Below are 15,516 nucleotides of genomic sequence, written 5' to 3'. Positions count from 1 at the left end.
AAGCTCACAATGCGTCTCTATTTCAAATGGCCGAAATATATATAGGGCTGAAGTGGTTAATGTATGTTCTGTCATAATAATCAAAATCTACAAAGTAACTAGTAACTAAAGTTTTCATAAAATTATAGTGGAGTAAAAAGTACAATATTTGTCTCTGAGTTGTAGTGTAGAAGTAAAAGTACTGAAAATTGGAAGTACTTCAGTAAAGTAAAAATACTTAAAAATTGTACTTAAGTACAGTAGGCCTACTTAAATACTTAGTTACTTTACACCACTGAAAAAGATGAATGTCAATTTTATCCTCGCGACTGATGTGGTGAATTAGTGAAGTGTCGGAGGTGGAGGAGGGCCTTCAAATGTGCACTTTACGGATATTTTACCCAATTTGTGCGGGCAGAATGAATGGCTAAACTAATCAGTGAGCAGTGGAATCAAATTATGGAGTTTATGACCCCAGATCTAATTCTAGGATCTGGGAGCTGCAGTGGGTGGCCTAGGCCCCAGGCACAAAGTCTGCAGGGCAGTCCCACCGGCGAGTGGACATAAATAAAAATAAGGTGGACGTGTTTGTCAAGCAAACACCCTGTACCTTGCCTGCACCCCTGTGGTTTCTCATTAGTCATTAGGCACATGAACTACCCTGGCAATAACTGCAGATATTTCACATTTGCTTTGGAAATCAGACAACTGATATATCCAGTTGAATTTTTTTGGCCTTTCTAATTGCCCATGTGACAGGGCCAATGTCTCGGCTGTGCTGGTGATTTCCAATTTCCAATCAAATCAAATACTAACACAGCCCTGTCACAGGGATGTCAGGCCCTGCAACAGCCCTGTGGTAATACTGACCATACTGTTGTGTTGTAACCACAGCAACCAGTGCAGATAGATCGACAATGTCTGAATACACAAATCTGATCTGATCGCTTGCAAATAACAGTGTCGACAGTCAGTTATAACGATCATATTTGAGAAAGACATCGGATTTGCGTGTAGTCTGAACAAAGCCCATGAGACATAAATTCAAACATATGCTGTAGAGTTAGCAATTAAATCTTTATTAGGTCTGCAGAGACTAACCAAAAAATAGGTTAATATAACAAAAAAAGTCATCTTTTTCTCATTCTTCAAGCATACAAAACCATATAATACCACACTTTACTGTTTAATACCTAAAGCGTCTTTTGAACATTCACACATTAAGCCGTTCATTTGCTACACAAACTGGAAGGGCAAAGGAAGGGGGGGAAAGTAATTGGACCAATCAGAACACTCAACCAAAAGTGACTCAGAACGACATCCGCGCCACACCCATCACCTGACACCCTGACCCAATCACCTCGCTCTCAATGTACACGTAGGATAAAATGTATATGGACCTTCTTTTTTCTTTACAAGTTAATACAAAAGTTTGGCACATGTTGAAAATCAAACTGGGAAGGGCAGGCGGAACAAGTCTTTGTGTGGGTTTTAGTGCACAATGAGTATACAGAGAACCATCGAAGAGTGAGGAACAGCAGGGGACAAGGTTGGTTTTGAATCTTATGTGGGGATGGGGTTGGGTGGGGTGCTTCACGGGTGGAGGAGAGGGGGAATAGAAGGGCTGCGGTGTTGGGTGGGGTGCGTGGCAAACCAGGTGCACTCCGCTCAGGGCACGACCACTTTGTAGGGGCTCCCTGGCGTGTTGTCGTCGCCCCATTTGACGATGACCGTGTAGTTGCCCGTGTCCTTGACCGTGTAGGTGACGTTGTATAGCTTGTTGCCCATGTGTTTGACGTACACCTCCTCGCAGGGGGCCCGGGGCCCGTGCACGCCCACCATCAGCATGTTGGTGCCTGCGACACAAAGGAAGACAGCGTTTGTGAGAGAGTGTGTGTGTGGCGTGTGTTTCTTTAGAACAGTGGTTCTCAACCAGTGGTCCTTGAGGGGGTTCCAGGTGGTCCCCAGCTAAATGATGGGGAGTTGGTACCCAAATGGACCCTTATAGATCTTTAACTCTTGAGAGAGTAAAATGCTAAATCGTATCCAACGATAACAAAATGTTCTAAGGTCTGAGAGTCTAAATCTCATCAAACGGTGGTCCGTGGCTCAAATGCTGAATAAATAATGGACCTTGTTATGAAAAAGGTTGAAAACCACTGACATAGAGTATTATGATGGGTACGAGGCTGTGTGTGTGCATGTAAGAGTGTATGTGCATTTTAATTGTCCACCGCCAACTCCCAACTCACCTGCTTTGCTGCAGTCCACGGTGAAGTTGTTTTTCTGGCCCACCACAGCCTTCGACAGCCCCTGGCCCCGACACACCACCTTGCTGCCGTCAGACGTGAGCTTCACGGCAGTGGAGGAGGAGGACGAGGAGGAGGAGCTGAAGGCTCCGCCCACCTTGGAGGTCTTCGTGACTGTTTCCACGAGAACGGAGGAGGTCTCGTGGAGGCTGTGGCCCCCTGATAGACGAACGCCTGTAGGAGAAGAGGAGAGAAGAGAAGAGAAGAGAAGAGAAGAGAAGAGAAGAGAAGAGAAGAGAAGAGAAGAGAAGAGAAGAGAAGAGAAGAGAAGAGAAGAGAAGAGGAGAAGAGAAGAGAAGAGAAGAGAAGAGAAGAGAAGAGAAGAGAAGAGAAGAGAAGAGAAGAGAAGAGAAGAGAAGAGAAGAGAAGAGAAGAGAAGAGAAGAGAAGAGAGACTCAATATTGACAACTAGTGAAACATAAAAGCACTCCTCTCTAAGGACAAACATAAACACAAACTCTATCCGTAGAATATTCTACACCACCTCCAAAGTAAAGTACTTCAAGTTCTCAAATCCCTTTGCAACCTTCCATTGTCATAGCACTGTCAATGAAAGCACTGTTTACCGGAGAAAGACAAAGGCATTATGTAACACGTGCAGAGAGCAACGTGAGAGAGAGGATTATGTAAAGGTCTTCCTGACATTCTGACGGAGAACGTTTGTTTTGCAGTCACACACGCTTGCCATCGGAGACACGTCGATTAGACGGGAGGCACGGCCAAACAAATCATAGCGCACCTGTGACTTTAGCTTTGAAGGGGCTGCCCACTATGTGCTGCGGCCCGCCGTATTTGATGGCGATGAGATAGCTGCCGGGCGCCATGGGGGAGTAGGTGACTTTGTAGCCCTCAGGGCACTCCTGGCAGTCCATCTTGACCTTGGACGGCCCGTCGATGTTGACCGACAGAGCGCCCGATCCTGCGTTACAGGTCTTGACGATAAACTCGGAGGGCACACCTGAGAGATTGAGAAAGAGAGAGAGAGAGGTTAATACAATATTTGTGCAAATGATGTAAGGAAGAAATTGTATCAGCAGATGGTATATAATTGTACCATTGGGGATGGGGGTATGTGTACTATCTCACAGGAACAGCCTTTGTGTGTGTGTGTGTGTGTGTGTGTGTGTGTGTGTGTGTGTGTGTGTGTGTGTGTGTGTGTGTGTGTGTGTGTGTGTGTGTGTGTGTGTGTGTGTGTGCACACACGTGCATGCGCGTGTGTGTGAGTGTGTGTCCATAATCTACCTGTGGTTCCTCCCTGCAGGCCAGGGCCGTGTGCAGTCACCATGCCTGGGTCTCCGACCTGCCCTGGTTCTCCGACTCGCACGTTGAAGGGGCTGCCAGGGATGTGGCAGCCATTGAACTTCACGTCTATGGAGTGGACGCCGTTCTCCCGTGGAATGAAACGGATTGCATTCTTGTCTAAAGGGGATGAAAGTTGTACAGATTATCGAAAGCTGTAAAAATCTCAATGTTGTTTATGAATAAATGGTGAATTCTTGGGACAACACGTTTTTTGCTCTCAAAACTTTGGGGTCAGTCTGTCTGTCTGTCTATGTCTATCTCTTGTTGACAAATATCACTTTGGTCATGAGCCACAACCTGAGGTCTAAAATTATATTTTTATGATCTGGTGTCAGGCTAGGTGCTGGCTGTGTGCGTACCACTGTCGAGCTCGGTGACATAGCATTCCTCTGCCGCTCCAGAGGGCGTGTGGACCTTGGCATCGACCACTCCTCGCGCCCCGTTACGCTGCACCATGAAGGATGCTTCCTGGTTCACTTTCAGGTCCTTCTCCTAAAACAAAAGAGGCAGAGGCATAATTTGGAAGTGTGAGTCAGTTACTTTTATTGCCTGAGAATGTGTGTACAGCTACATAATAAGGAACGTGTCTTTGTGGCTGCTCATGTCAATGCATAATCATCACAGATTTTAGAATGAAAGAAGTGAAGGCAGAAAAAGGGGATTAACATTATGTGATGACAGATCTGGGGTTGGGTAAAGGAAAATGGGCCAAGTTTACACCAAGGCTGCACAGTGTTGGATAATTAAAATGTTTAGGAGGAGAAATGAGGAGTCCAGCTGGACAAAGGGACACTGTGACATTTTAAATATATATAGTGTGTGCTATGCATGCAGTCCATTCCCTGTAGTATCTATACAGTAAGTCATTGAGACAGACACCAGTGAAGGCTGAGAGGGAGTCTGTGGAGGAGAAAAGACCTTTCCAGGTCGAAGCGTTGGTATTTATTTAAAATAAATCCTGCATCGTGGCTATGAGTGTGCAGCCTTTTCTTTACTTTTAGGACTCGATCGTATGACAGGGTAGATCATGTAAGGTGATTTTTCATGACACTTCATTTAACCAATAAATGGCCTGTTAGTGTTGTCAGCATCCCAATGGAAACCAAATTGTAGCTGCGACTTTCTTTGACCGTGTAAGAAGTGCCTGCTGAAAGGAACAGGGCAGTATTTAATCAGTTGTAGATAAGTAGAGTACGAGCAGCCTGCTGTATTTCTCCTCTCTTTTCTTTCGCTCTCTCCCTCTATTTTGTAAATCTGTTTCTGTTTCTTTGTTTTCCTTCACCATTCTCTCTCCCAAACACACACACATACAGAGACATAAGCAAGCCAGTACTGTTGAGAGCTAGCTGTGCTCCATATTATTGAGGGCACAGTTAATCCAAGTCGCTCAACGCTGGCCAGGATCACACTATTATAATCTTGGCCAGTGCCCCAACATTGGCATCTGGTTTCATGTCAAGGGCAAAGCAGTAGTTTCCAATAAATAACCTGTCAAATGCTGCATGCAATGTACTTTCCAACATGCATTAAGGGAGGGATATTTTGAGCCTGGCTGTGTGCTCTGTTTGTGATTATTTAGGGTTATTATGACAAGTTGAGCTATTGGTTTTTTTTTCTTAGGAGGGAAGAGGAGTGTCTGTGCATGTCTCTGTGTGTGTGTGTGTGTGTGTGTGTGTGTGTGTGTGTGTGTGTGTGTGTGTGTGTGTGTGTGTGTGTGTGTGCGCGCGTGCGTGTGCGTGCGTGCGTGTGCGCGTGCGCGTGTGCGTGCGCGTGTGTGTGTGCGTGTGTGTGCGCGTGTGTGTGTGTGCATGTGTGCCCATATGATCTCACCTGGAGGCTTGTGACATTCAACCTGCTGGCCTCGTCTGACAGTGTCGCTATGGGAACGATGAATGGACTGTCTGGGATGTGCTCATTGTTGAACTTGACTGACACTTCGTAGTCACCTGGAGAAGCACACACACACACAGAGACACACACATGCTAGAGTTGTATTACCAAAACAGGGGGACAATCTCAGAGACAGCATGTATGGGTAGAAAAACATGGCAAGGTGGCTGAAGGTGCCACTGTCATCAACTTCAACGTCAGTGGATCAATTGAACTCAGTCAATTAATTTCAAGGACCCCCAGTTTTAAATGCTTTAGGCCACAGAGTCTATGGGACGCCAATCTAAAGTTCTCAGAGTTACAGACCTGTAAGGGACCATTTGGTTCTTTCTTAACTTTAAATTATTTAGCTGGGGACCCACTGGAACCCCCTCAAGGACCCCTGGGGGTCCCCCATGTTGAGAACCAGTGCGTAAGTGCTGTTGCTGATGGTGCTATTGGTCTGAAGTAGTGGCCTTCCCCTCTTCAGCTAACCTATTTTAGCCTTTCTGAACCTTTTTCATTTGAGAAGAATCAAGTCCAGACTGTTTGACATCACTTTGTCAAGTTGATCTCACCTGGCTCTTTCACAATGTAGGAGACACCACAGGAGCCGTCCTTTCTGTCCTCAAATGAGATCTCAGCCTTGCTGGGACCCTCAACAGCAATGGACAGACCACCAGCACCAGCCTCTCTGGTCCAGATACTGAACTCAGCTGTAGAGAGGCACATGATGAGAGGATTAATCACAAACAAACAATTCTCAATATGACCACAACCAATGTACAAAAAAAGTATAAAATCTTTCATAAAGAAAAAGCTTTTTTAGACAAATTTTGATACGAAATATAACAGAATAAAACATACAAATATTTATGTATGTAATTTGTTATGTAATACATTCATTTATTTAGACTTTTTTAACCAATAAAACATGAACTTACTTGCAACCCCGGCCACGCCTCTCGCCAGGCCGGAACCGCCGGCGCGGACCTTGTGCGCCCCACCCTCCCCCATGGGCCCCACAGTGAACTGGAAGGGGCTCCCAGGGACGTGCTGGCCCCTGTACTTGACGTTGACCGTGTGGGGGCCCATCTCTTTTGGGATGAAGCGTACGCTGTATGTGCTGTTCCCGCCGTCCATGATGTCGGCATCCACTGTCTTGCCACCGGGGCTGGTCACCTGAGCCGTCATGGCCCCAGGGCCACTCTCCACTGCAGAACCACATAGGAAAAAGGTACATTTCAGTTTTTGTTTTAAATTTGACAAAAATTGGACCCGGGCTGCTGGCGTAGCGGTCCGGGCACCTAGGCTGCAATGACAGTGTGTCGCAGGTTCGAATCCCGATCCCGACGACCTTACCTGCGTGTCACTCCCCATCTCTCTCTCCCAATTTCCTGTCAATCTACTGTATACTATCAATAAAGGCAGAAAAAGCCAAAAAAAAACTTAATTATAAAAATACTAAAATTCGGGGGTAATTGTGGCAAGGTTTGGGCTATTTTGAGGGGGGGGGGATTATATGAGTCATATTGTGAAATAGTTTTCCCCCTTCATATTTACATCAATTATTACATGTGCACTTACAGGTCCAATGGTTCCATTTGTACACATAGTTACATTGAAACACACATTGAAAGCAGCATGACCACTGTGGAATGGATTCTCACCCTCAGGCCTGGCGGTGAGGCCGGCGAAGCTGCTGAGGCTCTCTCTGCCCAGGAAGTCTGCGAAGATGTCTCTGAATGGGCTCGGCCCTCCTCCTCCCATCTGGGAGCTCTCCTCCACGCACACCTCCCTCTTGGTCTCTCCTCCGCGGACCTTGCTGATTTCGGTACGCTCCGTACGGGTATAGGTGTGACTGCTGCGCGAAAATGTCTTGGTCATTCTCTCCTGGGCTGACACCATCTGGAACCAGTTTCCTACAAAGACATCATCACCCATTAGACACCATTTGTGATCAGTAAATGCTTTATATTGCACTTGCAGAATAAAATATACTATAGCAGTGGTTCTCAACCTTTTCTGCCCCTGACCCCCCAAAATAATCATATTTGAACTGGGGACCCTCACCCTGATAAGCACTTGGAATGTCGGAGTTGAGGCATTCGATTTAGATGCCTCAACAGATAGATCAAAAATAGCAGATCTGCAAGCTCACAACGCCTTTCAACGTGAGGCGTTGTGAGCTTGTAGATCGGCTATTTTCAAAAATGTTGCCTCTTTCTCATATTATTTGTCAATTTGGTCAAGGTTTGACCAGTTTTTTATAGTATAGTTTGTTGATTACTTTTGATGCCATAATATGGGGACCCCCCCAAAATCATGTGGGAACCCCCCACTGGGGGTCCTGACCCATAGGTTGAGAACCACTGTACTAGTATACAGTACATAAACCTTTATTCAATCAGTAAAAACATTGAGACCTAAGTCTCTTTTGCGAGAATGAGTGTATTGATTCTTGTGCTAATTAAACTGGATGTGTGAATGCCGTACTCTAATTGCTGCCAAACTAATCGACCCCCTGGCGTGAGAGCAAAATAATGTGAACATGGTCGATCAATGATACTGACCTGGGATCTTGAGGTTTAGGCCACAGGCACTTCCTACCGAGGCGATGGAAGACGCCTGTCTCTTCCTGGTGATGCTCTCTTTGATTCTTCCTTCTCCTGTCATCTTCACCGTGAACGGACTTCCTGTGAGCGGAAACCGTGTCAACCAATCAGAGCGGCTCAGTTGCATTCCACACAGTCTCAGTGGTACAAATGTTTAATTATTAAATCAATGCTGTTCTTATACACAAATACATGATTTGACCAAAGATGCTGATTGCCGTTTATTTCAATGATCTTTCAATTTATGTAACAGTTCATTTGGAGTCTCACCTGGGATGTGCTTTTCAGCAAACTTGATGTTGACAGTGTAGTTGCCAGGCTCTGTAGGGCAGTAGGTGACCCTACACGTACCGTCCTCCATGTCTTCACAGTTGATATCCACTTTGCTTGGACCCTCAACTGACAATGCTAAACCTCCATAACCTTCAGGAGTGAGAGGGATAATTGAGAGACAGTGAGAGGTGAATTGCTTGCTCTAGCTGTATAAAGACAAGAAAGAACTCTCTCGACCTCGCCGTGTTATCACAGCAGCTTACTAAGACGATATAAACAGAGCTGAAGGAAGAGGATTTACTGTAGCAGCAAGAAACACAACAATGCCTTCAAAATGTTCTAAAACTCAAGAAAGAAAAGTGCAATGAAAAGTGCAATGTTGAGTGCAGTGTGAGAACCCATTATACACAGAGATGATTGCCAGACACAAAGATATGACCAAAATAGTAGAACAAATTCTGCGGTCTGTCTGTTCTGCATACCTGCGTTCCTTGTATCCACAAAGAACTCGGTCATCTCGAAAGTGTGTGCCTCCACCAGGCCCTTCCCAAAGGCCTTGACCCTGCTGGCTTCGCCGATCTCCGACTGGCCCACCATAATCTTGAAGGGGCTGTTGGCCACGTGCACGCCGCTCTTCCTCACGCTCACCTCGTGCTCGCCCACTTCCTTGGGAGTAAAGGAGATACCTATAGGGGAGGATCAGTACAATGAGTTGCACTAATTTGAGTATTTGCTAAGCATTTGCACCACTGTTTATGTATGTTATGCATTGATTGATTGATAGAATACTTTGTTAACAGTTTGCAAAGACAAGCACAGGGAAGTACAGTTCAATACAAGGTCTGTTAAGAGGATTTTAAACCCAAGAAAGCCCTATGGCATGTTTCCATTGGGGTCAACACTGAGGATTTTACTGTTTTACTGGCTATAGGGAGGACCAGTGTATGTGCTCACCGATGTGTCTGTTGGGAAGCCTCTTGAGAAGGCAGGGCTCTTCGTTGCCTGACGGGGCCCTAATGCTGGCTGTCAGAGAGCTCAGGTCCGTCTCTGTGATCTTCAAGGAGACGTCGGCCGACGAGCCAACGTTCAGCTGCGATGTCCTGGTGATGGAGTCATCACCTGACCACACAAAGAGTGACACTTATTATACCCCAGGCTTTGTATCCCTGTAAGTGGCTTGTAATCCCTTTCTAATGTAAGCATTTTATTGACATTTAAGACATTAAGGATATCTTTCGCTGTGTGAAATAATGTGTGTAATATGAAATAGAGCCCCTAACCCCTATTTCTGTTCTGCTCTTTAGTTTGTATGACATTTTGTACTTTTGTACCATTACAGTATATAACATTTCATGTAGTATTTTTCCAGCGCAATTTACATCACTATTCATAACCCTAACTACAGTATTAAGCATACAGTATAGAGCATAGTGTGAGAGAATGTCTGGTGAAGTTTCCTTACCTGTGATTTTGGCAGTGAAAGGGCTGCCAGGAATGTGCTTGTTGTCAAACTTGACAATAATGCTGTAGTCTCCGGGGGCAGAGGGCAGGTAGGACACGGTGCAGGTTCCATCTTTGTTGTCCTTACATGTAATCTCTGCCTTGGAGGGACCCTCCACCGCTAGGGACAAACCGCCTGGGAGGGACCACAGTTTATTATGAACACAGCCTACGTAAACAACACATTCACAGCGATATGAATGCAGAATATGAATGCATTATGTGTTCATAATCGTATTGAATGAGGTCAAATGGTAAAATATCCTCTGTAAGATAAGACACTGTACCTTCGCCAGCGTTCTTGGTGACCACAGTGAAGCTAGCAGCCTTGTTGACCATGCCGTAGCTCAGACCTGAACCATAAGCTGTCACTACTCCACTGTTCATGGCATCAACGAAGAACTGGAGAGGACTTCCTGTAAACAAGATTGGAGAAGAGAGCGAAGCGACGAGGGTGAGAATGATGAACTTTTCACATTTTTGTTAAATATATTTTTCTAAAGCTTTTTAGCATTTTCGATTATCAAAGCAAGATTAGCAGTGTGTATATCGGTTTCTTTATTCAGATCATGTGGATTTGGTGTGGTGTGTGGTCTGACCTGGAATGTGGTTGCCTTCGTATTTGATGTCCATCTCGTGCAGGCCTCTCTCGGTGGGCTGGAACTTAACCGTGATGGTCCCGTCCTTGTTGTCAGTGATGTGGGGACGCATCGTCTTTCCTGAAGGCATACGCACCTCACCTGCACACATTACAACAGCACAAACAAAGCTCACAGACTTGACATAAGACTGGATGTATGTGTGTGTATATGTTACAGGGTGAATGGAGAACCAGGGTGATTGAAGAAGGCTCGCTCGTTTTTACCCACCCAGCAATTCTGTAGAAGAAACACTAGAGGGAGCCACAAGCCAGGCTTGTGCACAAGCACATATGGCCGTGACCACCCACACACACACAGTCACACACACACACACACACACACACATGCGCGCGCACGCACACGCGCTCATGCTTTCAATGGACTGTTAAGATACTTTTATTGTGTTCTGCTGGCTTTTGTTTTAGTTTCTCCCTGACACACACACACACACACACACACACACACACACACACACACACACACACACACACACACACAGTGATCCATGAAAAGAACTATTCTGTCCCTATCGGTTTACAAATCAAACGGCGCTGAGTCGACTAGTGGAGCGTCGGCCGGTCAGTGCGGGCACTCGCGCCCGGAGGCGCGAGGGCGCACTTCCTCGGCCTCAAGCTCCACTAAGTCGGCGCGCCGTGCGTGTGAACGCGTGTTCAGCGTTCCCCTCATAGATATTATGGTTGCTATGTGGGGGGGAACAACAAAAGACAGGTCTCCACTCTCCGTCGGCGCATCAAAGCCCCGCCTCTCCGCGCTCTCCTTCTCCTCCTCGGAGGAGGAGGAGAAGGAGAGAAGGAGAGGACGGGACGGTTTAAAACGCGAGGAGGAGGAGGAGGAGGAGGCTCCTCTTCCTCGCGAGCCTCGCGTAATAACCCCCCGCATCGCAGCGCCGTCCTCCTCCTCCTCCTCACGAGCCTCGCTAATAAACCCTGTCTCGAAAAGCCCCGCATCGCCCCGAAGCCCCGTGCCTAAAAACAAGCGCTCTGTCTTCAATCACCCTGGCTCTCCAAACACCCTGTGACATATACACATGCATGTGTGGGTGTCATACTGTATGTGAGCATGTGTGTGTGTGTGTGTGTGTGTGTGTGTGTGTGTGTGTGTGTGTGTGTGTGTGTGTGTGTGTGTGTGTGTGTGTGTGTGTGCGTGTGCGTGTGCATGTGTGTGTGCGCAGCACACCTGTGATCTCTCCCTGCTGTGGAGTAAACGGAACCACCAGGCTCAGAGGACGGAACTGAGGGTCGACGCTGTCGCGAGGAACAACCGGCTCATTGGACGCCTGTGGAACCAACAGCCAATCATATCACAACCAAAGCAATGAAACCAGACACGCCACATATCCTTGCCACATCACAACTCTCTACCAGAAAGAAAAGAGGCTGACTTACCACCACGTGGAAGGGACTGTTGGGGATGTTCTGGCCTCCGAAGCGTATGGTGATGACGTACTTGCCGGGCACCGGGGCCGTGTAGTAGATGTCATAGGTCCCGTCGCGGTTCTCCACCACGTCCATGTCCAGCTCCATCCCTTCGGGGGTCTGCACCTTGCAGGTCACCTTGCCCTTGCCGGCGGCCTTGGCGTCCACCGTGATGACCGTGTCCTCGGACGTCTGGAGCCTCTGGAGGCTCGCTGTTGAGGAAGAGGACAGAACTGGTGAGTTGGGTTTGAGGAATGGGTGAGGTGTAGGGTGGAGAAAAGGAATAAAGCATCGAGTACTCACACACTGCGTGTCCTCCGATAGACACTGTAAGAAGGCACTTGCTGGCATCTCCAGTGGGCAGGGACTGGATGCGATACGGGGAATAAGGGATCTCATCTCCTCCGTACTTGATGGTGATGGTGTAGGGACCCGTGGAGTCTGGCACATAGGACACTGTGTATGTCCCATCCCTGTTGTCCTGGATGTTGGCCTTCTTGGGCTTGCCCTCTGGGTCCTGTGTGAGAGGAGAATATTGTGTTAATGGACAGAATTACCAAATAGCACAACTATTTATGTGATTATTTATATTAAAAAGGCACAAAAGCTAGGTTTGAAAAAGAGGTTGAACTGACCAGAATCTGCACAGTGAGCAGGCCCTCGCCAGCGTCACGGGCATCGATGGTGAACTCAACAGGCAGGCTGGCAGACACGCCTTTGGTGTCCAGTCCAGGGCCGCTGGCGCGCACTTTGCTGGCATCATGCCCCGGCTGGGACATAACCTTGAATGGACTGTGGGGAACACAGAGGGAAAGGAAATTAATCAAAACACTACACTACTAGTCCCACCGGAATCAGAAACAGAACAGAAAGCAGAAAAACTGCCGAGTGATTTAAACATTTTTCTTTAGTTACTGACTGTATTTGTGGAACGCATACCTGTGTGGAACCTGCTGATCGGCGTATTTGACATCCACAGTGTAAGGACCATCCTGAGCGGGGGTGTAGTGGACCGTGTGGGTCCTATCACCATTGTTCTTAACACCAATCGGCTCTACAGTGCCTGGAAATAATACAGTGTGGGATTGATGAGGAAGACAAATGGAGTGGAGGTTCCAGTCCCCTTTGTACCAGTCTGTTACTGAAACAGATATCTGGGAGGTTGGCTGTACAGCAGAGAAGACGGGATAAACATTTGTAAAGTGCAGTGTTGTGCATTCAAACTGATTTCCTTACCTGTGGGGCCATAGAGCTTGACATCCAGAGGGGCTTGTCCAGCCTGTTTGCAGTCCACAGCGAAGGTCTGGGGGACGTGTGCCCTCACTCCGGCGCCCAGGCCTGGGCCAGAGCACTTCACCTTGCTGGGGTCCACGGGGTCCTTAACTGGCACGCGGAATGGGCTGCCAGGAATAGGGTGACCTCCGTAGTTGATGTTGATGTCATAGTTTCCGGGAGTGAAGGGAACATACTCCACGCTGCAGCTTCCGTCCTTGTTGTCCTTGCAGGACATCTTGGACTCTGAGGCTCCCTCGATGGTCAGACCCAACCCCCCGGTACCAGCACCCCTAGCGGGAAAAAAAACAGGTTAGTTTCAATATGTACATTTCCTATTTTCAATATGTACCTGTGCCTCCTGTGAGGTGGAACACAATTCTAGGTCAACGGGGTGTATTTGTGGTTCCACTTAGCTTGACAAAATTACATTGTCATTCTTATTGCATTCATGAGAGAGGCACTTTGCTCATCTTTTGCTCGTCTTTGAAGTTTTTATTTTTCAATAGACACTGATGGGAATTCATTTTAATGAGCATCCTCATTGTTACCTGGTCTCCACAGTGAAGCAGTTCGCCTGGTTGGTGATTCCTCCCTCCAGGCCTGGCCCATAGGCCCGCACCCGCGTTGGGTCGCAGCCCTCCACCACGGACACCCTGAAGGGGCTCTTAGGCACAGGCGCATCATCGAACAGCACCTCAATCAGATGCATACCTACACACAAAAACACCCACACACAAATGATCAGCGAAGCACATTTGTATTATATCGGTGCTTGGTTTGAATTATGTGCTGGACCATGACTCCCTTTTGGGGGAAGGAACATCTGTTTCTTCATAAAATGATGCTGTCTCCTGCTCTGAGGCTGGTGTGAGTACAAGATGCTACATTATGTTTCAACGCGGATTGCCTGTTCTGCAGCGATTTTCTGACAGCAGTTCTTAACTAGGGAGACAGGCAGCTTCCCAGCCATGCCGACGTTAAGATTAGAACGTGTCGGCTGGTAGAGTAGAGCAGCGCCCTGTGATCTTTTCACTTAGGTGTCTATTAATAAACGTTCACATCTCCCCGCCATCCACTACCCCTTACCCGTCATATTGCTGTTTGCTGGCAGCCCCATGGCAGCATGCATACCTGCCTGGCTAAGAGCCTCTGTTCCAGAACACATTCTATTTATAAAATAGAACCTCTATGAGTTTCCCTCTCTCTCTCTCTCTCTCTCTCTCTCTCTCTCTCTCTCTCTCTCCATGCTCTTTGCCCTTCACATCATTGTTCAAATGCATCATTCTGTATTTATACCCTCCTTCCTCCGTCGCTTCCCTATCTCTTTCTTAAGTCACAAATAGTGCCTGACACAACAGATATAAACTTGTCTGTCTGTGATGTGTCAGTCGATCTAAAAACCTGTCTGCTAGTAAGGTTCATGAATATATCCTTTTTTTTAAATACAGATTTCCTAGTATATTGATATATCACATCACTAAATATACTGTCCCTGACTCCCTGGGTTCTGCTACAATTTGTGATGCACAAATCGGTTTTAAGATTATGAATTAAGATCACTGGCGCAGCGCCCAAGCCAATTGCTTGTGGTTTGCAGCTTTCCTGAGAAATCCAATCGACTTCAGACGCAACACTCCTCTCTCTTGGGACCTCAGCAATATACCCACAGAGTATGAAATCGATCAGATTAACTTTTCTCGAGATATGCAAAGGACAAACATGAATAAATAAATACATATACACATAGAGAGATTCCTTGAATTTATAGATACTGTAAGGGCTCTGCCTTGGTCCCTTACCTGAGCTAGGTTAGACATTCATGTCAGCCCTACTCCCTAACCCCACACACCCTTTTACCTCTCAACTCAGTACAGATATTTTGTGCTATTAATATACAATACAGTATATTTGGATGTGTTATGGTCATGTAAAGCACATCAAGTGTATGAGAAGTGCTTTACAAACTAATACTCATACTCATTCAGCTAGTGTTCCTACCATCTTCAAAGGCAGTGTACTCCACTCTGTAGGAGCCATCTCCCTTGTCGGTGACGTAGGTGTCCGTGTTGGCGCCTGAGGGGTTCATGATGCGGACCTTGACGTGACTGCCACCAGTCTTGTTGACAGCACGGGCATCCACAATGAAATGGGTCGTGACCTCTCTGAGGACCCCTGCAAATTTAAACGATCATGAAGTAAGATATTGGAAAGCTTTATGTATAACTGATTCATGAGATGATTAAGAACATATTACAATGCAGTACAGTGCATTACAATGGTCATGGCCATTCTCCAGTGTCTTAGCACAGTAATTGAT

At 46.8% G+C, this 15,516-nt stretch overlaps 1 protein-coding gene across 2 annotated transcripts in view; it reads right to left on the bottom strand.

Annotated features, from left to right (window-relative positions):
• Window positions 1-1,037: 1,037 nt before the first annotated feature.
• Window positions 1,038-15,516, bottom strand: part of LOC308092532 (filamin-C-like) — a 31,785-nt gene continuing 17,306 nt past the window's right edge. For both annotated transcript variants that reach the window (XM_080438478.1, XM_080438479.1), the window contains 24 exons: window positions 15,198-15,371; window positions 13,748-13,910; window positions 13,161-13,489; window positions 12,864-12,987; window positions 12,560-12,716; window positions 12,228-12,441; window positions 11,895-12,136; window positions 11,686-11,785; window positions 10,447-10,587; window positions 10,135-10,263; window positions 9,810-9,983; window positions 9,302-9,466; window positions 8,830-9,033; window positions 8,345-8,497; window positions 8,033-8,155; window positions 7,130-7,381; window positions 6,404-6,673; window positions 6,038-6,175; window positions 5,421-5,536; window positions 3,950-4,082; window positions 3,531-3,707; window positions 3,028-3,246; window positions 2,232-2,462; window positions 1,038-1,835 (listed from right to left, as the gene is read on the bottom strand). In XM_080438478.1, the coding sequence (XP_080294604.1) occupies window positions 1,648-1,835; window positions 2,232-2,462; window positions 3,028-3,246; window positions 3,531-3,707; window positions 3,950-4,082; window positions 5,421-5,536; window positions 6,038-6,175; window positions 6,404-6,673; window positions 7,130-7,381; window positions 8,033-8,155; window positions 8,345-8,497; window positions 8,830-9,033; window positions 9,302-9,466; window positions 9,810-9,983; window positions 10,135-10,263; window positions 10,447-10,587; window positions 11,686-11,785; window positions 11,895-12,136; window positions 12,228-12,441; window positions 12,560-12,716; window positions 12,864-12,987; window positions 13,161-13,489; window positions 13,748-13,910; window positions 15,198-15,371 (4,316 nt within the window). In that variant the 3' untranslated portion in view covers window positions 1,038-1,647. The remainder of the gene's footprint in view (window positions 1,836-2,231; window positions 2,463-3,027; window positions 3,247-3,530; window positions 3,708-3,949; window positions 4,083-5,420; window positions 5,537-6,037; window positions 6,176-6,403; window positions 6,674-7,129; window positions 7,382-8,032; window positions 8,156-8,344; window positions 8,498-8,829; window positions 9,034-9,301; window positions 9,467-9,809; window positions 9,984-10,134; window positions 10,264-10,446; window positions 10,588-11,685; window positions 11,786-11,894; window positions 12,137-12,227; window positions 12,442-12,559; window positions 12,717-12,863; window positions 12,988-13,160; window positions 13,490-13,747; window positions 13,911-15,197; window positions 15,372-15,516) is intronic.

This window comes from Gymnoscopelus braueri (genome assembly GCF_963280865.1).
Source record: "Gymnoscopelus braueri genome assembly, chromosome: 9".
In the NCBI taxonomy this organism is placed as follows: Eukaryota; Metazoa; Chordata; class Actinopteri; order Myctophiformes; family Myctophidae; genus Gymnoscopelus; species Gymnoscopelus braueri.
This window is presented reverse-complemented; position numbering and strand designations above follow the sequence as displayed.